We start from the raw sequence: 13014 nt of genomic DNA, 5'->3' as shown, positions 1-13014 counted from the left end.
TTACAATGTTCCATGAAGATTCTCTGCCTTTGTTGACCAGCAAGCTCAACCAGTTTTTCATGGTTTCACATCCTATACACTAATTACTTCATGCACAACCTTTTTTTACTAGGCAAACAATTACTACTACCATTACCAATAGGCTCTTTACTTGTCACTGTTGATGCAATGTCCCTGCACATTAGACATGAGAGCGCTGCCTCCTTATTAATTTACATAGTAAACCACATTCTGAATCACAGTAGTTTCTCTTTTAAAGACCAGATCTAAAACTAAATTTCCCTAACATCTACAGGGACAAATCAATCTCTCTACGGGCTGCTTAGAAAGAGCTATCCTACATATGCTTATGGGCCATCTAGAGGAAATGTTTCTTTTCTTTCAACACATTACCCTTGTTGGTTCATGTTCTTTGATGACATCTTCATTAAGTGGACAAGGAACTGTGGAAAGAATAGACTGCTATTTCCTCCAGAACCACTGCACATTATAATTAACTCTATGCACCCTATCCTTTCTCAACATGGTGACACTGGTCATTATTATAAATAGTGGGAAATAGTGAAGTGTGGTGACAAGGAGAACAAGACTTCTTGTCAGGTGAGTAAAGGATTATTGATGCAGAAGCAAATAGTAGTAATGCATGAATAGGTCTAATAATTAAAAACAAATTAAGAATGCAGATAAGCTATTATGAACAGCATAGTGAACATCATCATAGCCAAGACACAGACAAAACCATTAGTCCGTGTGTTAGTACTGGTACTAGTACTAGTACTAGCAGATGAAAAGACTGAAAAAATCAGAGATAGCATAAAAAATTGTACTGAAGAGCTAAATAAACTGGTCCAGCTGCCTAATATCATGTAGGGCCCCTGCAACCATGCAGAAGTGCCGCAACATGACATGGTAGGGACTCGAATAATGTCTGAAGTAGTGCTGGAGGGAATTGACATCATGAATCCTGCAGAGCTGTCCATAAGAGATCTCTTCTGAACAGCATGTTGCAAGGCACCCCAGATATGCACAATAATGTTCTTGTCTGGGGAGTTTGCTGGCCAGCGGAAGTGTTTAAACTCAGAAGTAGCAATTCTGAATGTGTTGGGTGTTGCATTGTCCTGCTGGAACTGCCCAAGTCCATCAGAATGCACAATGGATATGAATGGATGCAGGATGCTTATGTGTGTGTCACCTACCAGAATTGTATCTAGATGTATCTAGGACCCCATATCACTCCAATTGTACACTCCCCACATCATTGCAGAGCCTCCACCAGCATAAAAAGACGTCTGCTGACATGCAGGGTACAAGGATTCATGAGGTTGTCTTCAAACCCGCACACATCCACCCACTCGATACAATTTGAAATGAGACTTGTCCAACCAGGTACATGTTTCCAGTCATCAACAATCCAATGTCAGTGTTAACAGGCCCAGGCAAGGTGTAAAGCCTTGTGTCATGCAATCATCAAGGATACACGAGTAGGCCTTCGGCTCCGAAAGCCCATATTGATGATGTTTTGTTGAATGGTTTGCACGCTGACACTTGTTGATGGCCCAGCATTGAAATATGCTGCAATTTGTGGAAGGGTTCCACTTCTGTCATGTTGAACAATTCTATCCAGTTGTCATTGGTCCAATTCTTGCAGGATCTTTTTTTGGCCACAACAATGTTGGAGATTTGATGTTTTACTGGATTTCTGATATTTACGGTACACTCATGAAATGGTCATATGGGAAAATCCCCACATCATCACTACCTCAGATATGCTGCGTCGCATCGCTCATGCACTGACTATAACACCACAATCAAACTGACTTAAATCTTGATAACCTGCCATTGTAGCAGCAGTAACCAATTTAACAACTGCGCCAGATGCTTGTTGTCCAATGTAGGAGTTGCCGACTGCAGCGCCATATTCTCCCTGTTTACATATCTCTGAATTTGAATATACATGCCTGTACCAGTTTCTTTGGTGCTCCAGTGTTTTTACCATGTTACAAGACACACAAATTTAATTGTAATGAATGACTGGAATTTGACAGTATGAAAAGAAAGAAGAACATTGGGAGAAGACAGACTGGGAGAAAGGACTGAAAGGGGAAGCTACCTGGTAGTATTTAATAGCTAACACTCACATATACATCTACATCTTCATGATTACTTTGCAATTCACAATTAAGTGCCTGGCAGAGAGTTCATCAAACCACCTTCAACCTGTTTCTCTGCTGTTCCACTGTCAGAAAGTGCAGGAAAAAACACTAACACACAAATTTTTATGTACAAGCTCTGATTTCTCTTATTTCATTGTGCTGATCATTAATGCATATATAGGTGAGCTCTAACAAAATATTTCCACACACTGATGAGAAAGTTGGCTATTGAAATTTCATGTGTAGGTACTGCCACAATGAAAAATGCCTCTGTTTTAATGGTTGTCACCCCAACATATCATATCTGCAGCACTCATTTTCCTTATTTCTTGATAGTACAAAAGAGCTGCCTTTCTTTGAACTTTTTCGTTGTTCTCTGTTGATCTAACTGATGTGGATCCCACACTGCACAGCAGTATTCCAGAAGAGAGTGGACAAATAGAGTGTAAGCAGTCTCTTCAGCAGTCTTGTTGCATCTTCTAAGTGTTTTGCCAATAAATCACACAGTGTCTGGTTTGCTTTACCCACAACATTATCTATGTGATCATTCCAATTGAAGTTATTCATAATCGTAATCCCTAGTATGTAGTTGATTTTACAATTTTTAGATTTGTGTGATTTCTTTTAATACTCATGTGGATGACTCATTATTTAGAGTCACTTCTTGCACCATACACAAATCTTGTCCAAATCATTTCTAAATTTGTTTTGATCCCTGATGACTTTATAAGATGGTAGATGACAGTATCCTCCACAAATAATGTAAGAGGGCTACTCATATTGTCTTCTAAATCATTAATGTAAATAAGGAACAGCAAAGAGCCTATAACACTTCCTTGGAAAATGCCAGCTATTACTTCTGCTTTACTCTATGACTCCTCATTAATTACTATGAAATGTGTCCTTCTGATGGGAAATAATGAATCCAGTCATACAACTGAGATGATACTCTATAGCCATGAAATTTGATTCAAATAATGTATGGGAAGTTCTGGTTGAAAATTATGAATTATTTAGGAACAAAGAAGATGACTCATCAAAACACACACACACACTCACACACACACACACACACACACACACACACACACACACACACACACACACCTCTCTCTCTCTCTCTCTCTCTCTCTCTCTCTCTCTCTCTAACGGATGCAGGGTAAGATATCTGAGGTAATGGGTGGGCAGCCAGGTGGGCAACCAATGGCCTGTGGGCTGGATCAGAACCACGACTGATTTCAATCCTGATCATGGAAAGGAGTGAGACAGGGTTGTAGCCTCTCCCCGATGTTATTCAATCTGTATATTGAGCAAGCAGTAAAGGAAACAAAAGAAAAATTTGGAGTAGGTATTAACATTCATGGAGAAGAAGTAAAAACTTTGAGGTTTGCCGATGACATTGTAATTCTGTCAGAGACAGCAAAGGACTTGGAAGAGCTGTTAAACAGAATGGACAGTGTCTTGAAAGGAGGATATAAAATGAACATCAACAAAATCAAAACGAGGATAATGGAATGTAGTCAAATTAAATCGGGTGATGCTGAGGGAATTAGATTAGGAAATGAGACACTTAAACTAGTAAAGGAGTTTTGCTATTTAGGGAGTAAAATAACTGATGATGGTCGAAGTAGAGAGGATATAAAATGTAGACTGGCAATGGCAAGGAAATCGTTTCTGAAGAAGAGAAATTTGTTAACATCGAGTATAGATTTAAGTGTCAGGAAGTCATTTCTGAAAGTATTTGTATGGAGTGTAGCCATGTATGGAAGTGAAACATGGACGATAACTAGTTTGGACAAGAAGAGAATAGAAGCTTTCGATGGTCTAGCGGTTCTAGGCGCGCAGTCCGGAACCACGCGACTGCTACGGTCGCAGGTTCGAATCCTGCCTTGGGCATGGATGTGTGTGATGTCCTTAGGTTAGTTAGGTTTAAGTAGTTCTAAGTTCTAGGGGACTGATGACCACAGTAGTTAAGCCCAATAGTGCTCAGAGTCATTTTTAGAAGCTTTCGAAATGTGGTGCTACAGAAGAATGGTGAAGATAAGGTGGGTAGATCACGTAACTAATGAGGAGGTATTGAATAGGATTGGGGAGAAGAGAAGTTTGTGGCACAACTTGACTAGAAGAAGGGATCGGTTGGTAGGACATGTTTTGAGGCATCAAGGAATCACAAATTTAGCATTGGAGGGCAGCGTGGAAGGTAAAAATCGTAGAGGGAGACCAAGAGATGACTACACTAAGCAGATTCCGAAGGATGTAGGTTGCAGTAAGTACTGGGAGATGAAGAAGCTTGCACAGGATAGAGTAGCTTGGAGAGCTGCATCAAACCAGTCTCAGGACTGAAGACCACAACAACAACAACATGGACAATATCCATGGGAGAGGACAGGGCGATCACACTGTACTCTGCCCGGGACACATTTTTGGATATTCTTGCCAAAGCCCGGCTAGGCTTGGCACAGGTTTGCAACTCATGATACAGACCAGTGAAAGTCTTGCTTAAAGACTTGGCCAGACAGAACACAGCGTGATGACATGTCTGAGGTTGTGGTGGATGGCTGGTGTTTCCAAGGCAATGGATTCCACACAGGCAAGAGCTGGCCTCAGAAAATGGCAGTTGCTCCATTAGCTGTCACTGTGGAAGTGGCCGATACCTCATTAGCACTTTGCATGTGTAGCATGGTACAGAGCTGCCTCCCACCACTGCTGCAGCACACAACTCAAATGTGCACATTATTTATGGCCTATGTCTGTGCCTATGATAGAATGCAAACACTTGTAGTGGGCAGCAATGCCACTAAAATTACCAACTGCCCACAAAATGTGGCGATTTTAACAACGCGAGCGGGTGCCACTGAACAGACTAGTTCTTTGTTGTCAGTTCACATGTGAAGTTCTGTGCTAGTTGTTTCTTAATTTTGTGCAAGTGTCTCTGGGCAAAACATTTATTCACAAAATATCCGGTGTTAAGAAGAGGAAAGTAGATGCTGAATGTCGACAATTCCAGAAGAAAGAGATGTACAACAATAAACTCATTTGCTTGTTGTGTAGTGAATCATTATCTGTTGTGAAAGGATATAAAATGAAAAGACACTTTTCTACAAAACATACTGCTCAACAACCGCTTACAGGGCAACAGCGGAAAGCCCAAATTAAGTTATTAATTTCCAATTTGAACAAGCAACAGCAAATATTTGCCAAACTGAGGACATAGTAGGAGATTTTGGTTAAATCTAATTTTATAGTGAGCAGAAACATTACCAAGTCATTAAAGCCTTCTTCTGAAGGCGAATTCATGAAGGAGGGCCTCTTGTAAATTGCAGATGTACTACATCCTGATAAAAAAAGTGTTTGAGAAAAAAAGTTTGTCACAACAAACAGTGGTTCAACAAACTGAGATGATGACTGGTGACATTAAAAAAGTCTGTGTAGTCGCGCTGCCACATTCAAAGCATTTGACATTGCTTTGGATGAGAGCACTGATTTTTCAGATACATGAGGACTTCAAAATAACAGAAGAATTATTAGCACTACAGCCATTATAAGCAAACACTACTGGTGAAGATGTTTTTCATGAAGTTGAAAAAAATCATCAAAACCATCAACCTGCAGTGTAGTCAACTCACTGGAGCTTCTTCTGATGGAGTACCTGCGATGGTCACTTCACAAAAAGGTTTTATTGGCACATTAAATGAAAATCTTCTGAACTAAATATTACAAAGAAAGTTTAACAGTCCTTCACTGCATTATTCACCAAGAAAATTTCTGTGCTAACTCAATTAAAACGACACATGCCATGGATGTGGTTACCATGAGCATCAATTTCATTAAGTCCCATGCACTAAATCACTGCCAATTCAAACAGAATTTGGACAACCTGTGCCCCAAAAATGAAGATTTAGCTTACCATTGCAAAGTGAGATGGCTGAGTAGGGGCAAAATACTAAAACTTTTTATAATCTTTGACAAGAAATAGGACATTTTACCGCTATCAAAGGGAAACCATTGGCTGAAATAAATGACACCAATGGATTTGTGATTTAGCATTTCTGATTGACATCACAGCTCATTAAAATGACTTAAATTACAAACTCAAGAAACAAGGGCAGTTAATCCACAAATTATACAGCCATCTGAAAGCTTTTTAGGCAAAGATGAGTTTGTGGGAAATGCAGATGAGAGCTGGAAACTTTTACCACATTCCTACAGTGCCAACTCACGAAAATGTTGATTACGTTACTTATGCTGATGAGCTGAAATCATTGTTAGTGCAATTTAGCACAAGGTTTTCTGATTTCAGGAATGCAGACAGCATGTTTGCTATATTTGCTAACCCATAACATGTGATGTAGAGAAGGCCCCATAAAACTTTGAATGGAACTTCAGGAAGATTTATCTTTAAAATCTAAATTTGAAGAAGTAAACCTGGTCAAATTTTATAAAACTTATTTGACTGGAGAGAAATATCCACAGCTGAGATCATTTACAGGAAGGAAAATTTGTCTTTTTGGAAGCACATTTAGCTGTGAACCCTCCTATGCCAACCTCTTCATGGGCTACTTAGAGGAGACCTTCCTTGCTTCCCAAAACGCCAAACCCCCGGTTTCTTTCACGTTTATTGATAACATCTTTATAATCTGGACTCAAGACCAGAATATCTTATTTTCATTCCTCCACAACTTCAACACATTCTCTCCCATCCACTTCACCCGATCCTCCTCCACCCATTGTGCCACCTTCCTGGATGTCAATCTCCCTCATTCCACATGTAGCCAACCAATTGCCAAAAGTACCTGCACTTTGACAGCTGCCACCCTTTCCACACCAAAAAATGCTTTCTATAGAACTGGACCACCTGTGATAGACACATTTGCTGTGATGAGAACTCCATCACCCATTGTACTGACTGCCTCACAAAGGCCTTGGGAGACAGGCAACACCCTTTAGCCTTAATTCACAGACAGGTTTCCTATGCCATATCCTCACACACACCTGATCCTCCCATCCTTCCCAAGAACCAACCATAAAGAAGTGCTCCCCTTGTCATCCAATACCCCTACAGACTGGAATGACTGAAGCAGGTCCTTTGCCAGAGCTTTGGTTATCTACTGTCATGCCCTGAAATGAGGGATATCCTACCCAAGATACTTCCAATCCCTCTCAAAGTGGTGTTCCACTGCTGATCCAACCTCCACAATATCCTAATCCATTCGTATGTCACTCCCACCCCCGTGGAAGACACAGATGCAAGACCTGGCCAATCCATCCACCCAGTATCACCTATTCCAGTCCCAGCACTGGATTATCCTACCCCATAACAGGCTGGGCCACCTGTGAACAGCCATGTTATATAACAGCTCTGCTGCAACAGCTACATAGTGTTTTACATTGGTATGACAACTAACAAGCTGTCCACAATGCAAGATCTCGAAGGCTGCTTCACAACCCATGACATCTGTATCCTCCCCACCACCACCATCTTTTCTGAGCTACACAGATGGGAGCTATCCTTCCAACATATCCTTCACTCCCATAACCTCCCTAGCCTACACCTAAGGAGGTAATTCAACAGTGTGTGTGTGTGTGTGTGTGTGTGTGTGTGTGTGTGTGTGTGTGTGTGTGTGTTGTGTGTGTGTGTGTGTGTGTGTGTGTGTGTGTTCCTACAACTAGAAAAAGGAAGTGTATTCTATACTTTTGTTTATGTTTTTGTATCTACCGACAATGCAGTGCCTTTTGGGGAGTCATCTCCTTTATTCCTGAACAATTTGATTAGAAGTTGTTTCTGAGCAACAGTGTCAAACATCTGCTGGAAATCTAAAAATATTGAATAAATTTGACATCCCTTGTCAATAGCACTCATTACTTCATGAGGGTAAAGAGGCAGTTGTGTTTCACAAGGATGATATTTTCTGAATCGGTGTTGGCTGTTTGACAACTAATCCTTTTCTTCAAGATAACCCATAATGTTCAGACACAATATATGTTCCAAAACCCCATACTGAAAATTGGCATTAGTGACATGGGTCTGAAATCCAGTGGATTATGCCTATTTCCTTTCTGGGTATTGGTGTGACTTGTGTAGCTTTCCAGTCTTCAGGTGCACATCTTTCGATGGATGACCAAAATATGGAGCTATTGCATGACCATATTCTGGAAGGATCCTGACTAGTATACAAACTACGTGGGAGGCCTTGGCTTTATTAAGTTGTTTAAGCTGTTTTACTACACTGAGAATATCTACTTCTAAGTTACTCATGTTGGCAGTTGTTTTTGATTCGAATTCTGGAATATTTACTTCATTGTTTCTGGTGAAGGAATTTTGGTAAGCTGTATTTATTACCTTGGTTTAGTGGCACTGTCATCAGTACCATCACTATTGTTATTGTGCAGTGAAGGTACTGAGTGTGACTCTCTGTTGGTGTACTTTACATATGACCAGAATCTCTTTGGATTCTCTGCCAGATTTGGAGACAGAGTTTCATTGTGGAAACTATTAAAATCATCTCAAATTGAAGTTTGCACTCATTTCAAGCTTCTGTAAAACTTCACCAGTGATGGGGGCTTTTGCATTCTTTTAAATTTGACAGGATTTTTTTGTTGCTTCTCCAACAGTGTTCTGACCTGTTTTGTGTATGATGAGGGGTCTCTACCATCACCATATTTGGTGTATGTCTCTCAATTTCTGTCAATATTATTTCTTTGAATTTAAACCACATCTGGTATATGCTTACATAGTCAGATCAGAAAAAAGTGGATACTGTCTCTTAGGAAGGCATCAAGTGCATTTTTATGTGCTTGCTTCTCTAAATAAATATATATTGCATTTATTTTTGGTGGGTTATGATGTTATAGTATTCAATCTCGCTACAGCAATATTGTGCTCACTAATCCCTGTGTACATCATGATGCTTCCCATTTCATCAGGATCATTTGTTTCTAAGAGGTCAAGTATGTCTTCACAACCATTTACACTTCATGTGGAGTCATGGAACTAAATATTCCAAATAATCTTCTGAGAATGCATTCAGAACAATTTTGGACATTTTATGCCTACCACTGACTTTAAACATTTATTTTCACGAATGTATCTAGAGTAGACTGAAGTCACCACCAACTATAATTGTATGAGTGGAGTACCTATCTGAAATGAGATTCAAGTTGTTGTTGAACTGTTCAGCAACTGTATCGTCTGAGTTGGAGGGGGAGGGTGTGGGGTGGGAGAGGGGTTGGATTGATGAAAAAAAAAATTATTAATTTATTCCAGTTTTCTACCCATACTATCTCACAGGAACTATCTACTTCAATTTCTACTACTGGCAGCAATAAACACTCCACCACCTACTGTATTTAACCCTTCCTTTCTGAAAATGGTTAGGTTATTTGTAAAAAATTTGGCTGAATTCATTTCCTGCTTTAGCCAGCTTTCCATACCTATAACAATTTGATGTTCAGTGTTGTGTATTAGCACTTGGAGCTCTGGTTATTTTCCAACACAGCTATGACAATTTACAACTACAATGCTGATTGTTGCTAGGTTTAGTTTCCTGTGTTTGTATAGTATTAGTTTAAGAATCATGGAAAGAAGGTTGTAAATGTACAAGAAATCAAGAGAAACCAGAAGTTTACAGGCTGATTATATAATGGTAATGCGGAGATTCTGAAACCAGATTTTAAACTGCAAAACATTTCCAAGGGCAGATGAGGATTTCCCATTATCCAAGTAAAGGCTTAAATATACGCAAATGACATGACAACCTCAGAAACTTCACTGGTCTCATACATATATGATATTATTTATATAGACTGAAGCAGTGAGTAAAAATTTGTACCAAGGCCAGGGATCAAACCTGAGTCTCCTGCTTACTAGGCCGGTGTTTTCACACAACTGCACGGATTACCCTGGCATGCCTCCCTCCTTGATCCAAAGTAGACTGGGATGGCAGTGAGAATTAATCAATTGAGAGGGCAAGAGCACCAGGGTAATCTGTTCAGTTGTGTGAACCACTGTGCCAAGGTGGCCTAGTGGCTAACACACCTGCCCTGCCTAGTAAGCAGGAGATTTGGATTCGATTCCAGCCTCGGTATAAATTTTCACTTGCCACTTCAGTCTGTATGCTTAAATATATATTAAACATCTCAATGTCTTCAGAATTGTCAGCAACACAGTATAATTTATTACATATTACTCAGAGCAACAAATTTAATTTTAACTATTTCTGTAGTTTTCAAATATCAATTTTTAAAACAAGAAAAGGACTGCTACTTAAGCTGTTTGAACATTCTTCCAGTTCTTATTAGGTGATCATTGCAACAGTCCTTGCTCTAGAGACATAAAATAAAGAAAGTGAACATACCACAAAAGTTATTGGTTCTGCATTGATTTCATAATTACCTGTCAATGTAGAATACGCCATACTGTGGAGCAGGTGGATGTATTAATTTTGGTGGATCATCTGTGTGTTTATACAAGCCAAGATTGTGCTTATAACATACTTCCTCTATTCTTCTTATTCGCTGAATGTTCTCTATTTCTGCCTCTATCTGTAAACAGATACTGCTTGTCTGTACTATTGATGTCAAATACATTTCTTTAATGCCTAATGAGCTATTCTGTTAAGATCACTGAAGTACTCTTCGATGGTACCAGTAACTAAAAATATTTACACTAGCAAGAACAATCTACAGCAGGAACAAACTTTTAATATTTTTCTTAATGTTGCCACTTGTTCCTGTCTGTCCTATAGTCTCATGCCATTTATCTCTTTCTGTTGTCTCACAGCCTTTGCTCTTCCCTTTCCTTCTTCCTTGTTGTTCTCACATTATTCACACAACACAACCCATAAGTGCCACAGCAACTAGACAGTATAGTATTCATTCATTCCTGTTTCCCAGCTATGTGGAGAAATGAGAACATTCAGGGAGGTGGACCAAGTTTAAGTCTACATTAACAATGCAAAACAGCTCTTAGAATCTGCATTAACAATTAATGTTACTAAAGTAAGATTTCAGCTGCAAACAATGGTAAGGGACAGTCAATGAAAAAGCAGTGTTACTGCTGGTAAAATGTGGTAAGGGATGTGCTCAATTCACATTAGTTGATGGTTCCACATTAAACCGAGAAATGGCAACTTTATCTTTAATTTCAGATTCCAGCTAATGGCAGCTTTGCCTAGACGTGTGCATGCAGGCAGTGGTAAATACCCAAAACATGGCTGCAAGTAGTAGTAATGTTAGTAGTAATGTGTATGGTGTCCATTCCAGAAAAATCCTTTTCAGGAACAATTGGTGTGAATCTGAGTGTGATATGGATACCTAAAACTCACCTGCAGATCCTGAATATGTTGCTGGATGCAAATATGCTTCAAACATTGTTGGTAATCAAGTAAATTTGAATATTTATATACCAAACAAAAGTGCTGGCATGTTGATAGACACACAAACAAACTCAAATATACACACAAAAATCAAGGTTTCACAACCAACGGTTGCTTCATCAGGATATATGGAAGGAGAGGGAAATACGAAAGGATGTGGGTTTTAAGGGAGAGAGTAAGGAGTCATTCCAATCCTGGGAGCGGAAAGACCTACCTTAGTGGGAAAAAGGACAGGTATACACTTGCACACACACACACACACATATCCATCTGCACATACACAGACACAAGCAGACATTTACAAATGTCTGCCTGTGTCTGTGTATGTGTAGATGGATATGTGTGTGTGTGTGTGTGTGTGTGTGTGTGTGTGTGTGTGTGTGTGTGAGTGTATACCTGTCCTTTTTTCCCCCTAAGGTAGGTCTTTCCACTCCCAGGATTGGAATGACTCCTTACTCTCTCCCTTAAAACCCACATCCTTTCGTCTTTCCCTCTCCTTCCCCCTTTCCTGATGAAGCAACCGTTGGTTGCGAAAGCTTGATTTTTGTGTGTATGTTTTTGTTTGTTTGTGTGTCTATCAACATGCCAGCACTTTTGTTTGGTAAGTCACATCATCTTTGTTTTTAGATATATATTTTTCCCACATGGAACGTTTCCCTCTATTATATTCATATCATTGAATATTTATATATGTACAAAAACCATTTTGAGTACTGTACTTTATCATAGTTTATGTGAATTTGCATGACAGTGTGATGGTAGAAATGTTAAGGGCCATTCTTAACATTGTTTACATGCTGTAGCAAGGTGCTAGATAAAATTTATTTTATATCTTACGGAATCATAGGTTAATTTTTGAGGTTATTGTACTTTATTTTTACAAAAATTGTTGATGCAAGTGTTAGTATTAAAAAACAGAAATGATTTGCAATGTTTAAATTTGAATTTTGAGAGGTTTCACAATAATGTTTTGTTGATTTGTCCAGCAAGTAAACAATGGTAAGTCAATGCTAACACATGTTTTGTGATTTTAAGAACAAAATTTTGGGTAGAGTTTACTATTTTAAAAATATGTCTTTACAGAAGGGTGTCCATTCCCAGGGGGCAAGGGGGGTGGCATCCCCCCACCCCTCCCCAGCTCTCAAGGAAAGGAAGAAATATAGTATAGTCAAAAATAAAATGATATAAAATTGGGTATTGTGGAGATTTTTAACAGGGTCAGAACCGGAACCTTTTTATCGCAACTTAGAAGTCACCATTCATCTTCCAAATTATTAAAAATAATCCATAACCCAATGTTTAGCACCTCCACCTCCTACAAACTATTGTGTGGATGCTCTTGTCTTTATAGCAAATATATTCGAAAACAATGACTTATCTTAATAAAAATAACCACATTGCATGTACTTGAAATGCCTTATTTATGAGACTTTTAGAAACTTTACTGCACAACTTTTCAAAACAACCAACTTTGTCCCTCACCATTG

The 13014-nt window shown here is 39.2% G+C and overlaps 1 protein-coding gene across 3 annotated transcripts in view; it reads right to left on the bottom strand.

Annotated features, from left to right (window-relative positions):
- Positions 1–13014, bottom strand: part of LOC126418560 (carbohydrate sulfotransferase 8-like) — a 153772-nt gene that overhangs the window by 39814 nt on the left and 100944 nt on the right. For all 3 annotated transcript variants that reach the window (XM_050085375.1, XM_050085374.1, XM_050085376.1), the window contains exon 3: positions 10546–10694. In XM_050085375.1, the coding sequence (XP_049941332.1) occupies positions 10546–10694 (149 nt within the window). The remainder of the gene's footprint in view (positions 1–10545; positions 10695–13014) is intronic.

This window comes from Schistocerca serialis, chromosome 9 (assembly GCF_023864345.2).
Source record: "Schistocerca serialis cubense isolate TAMUIC-IGC-003099 chromosome 9, iqSchSeri2.2, whole genome shotgun sequence".
Taxonomy (NCBI): domain Eukaryota; kingdom Metazoa; phylum Arthropoda; class Insecta; order Orthoptera; family Acrididae; genus Schistocerca; species Schistocerca serialis.
Note: the sequence above shows the minus strand (reverse complement) of the source record. Positions and strands in the feature narration are given on the sequence as shown.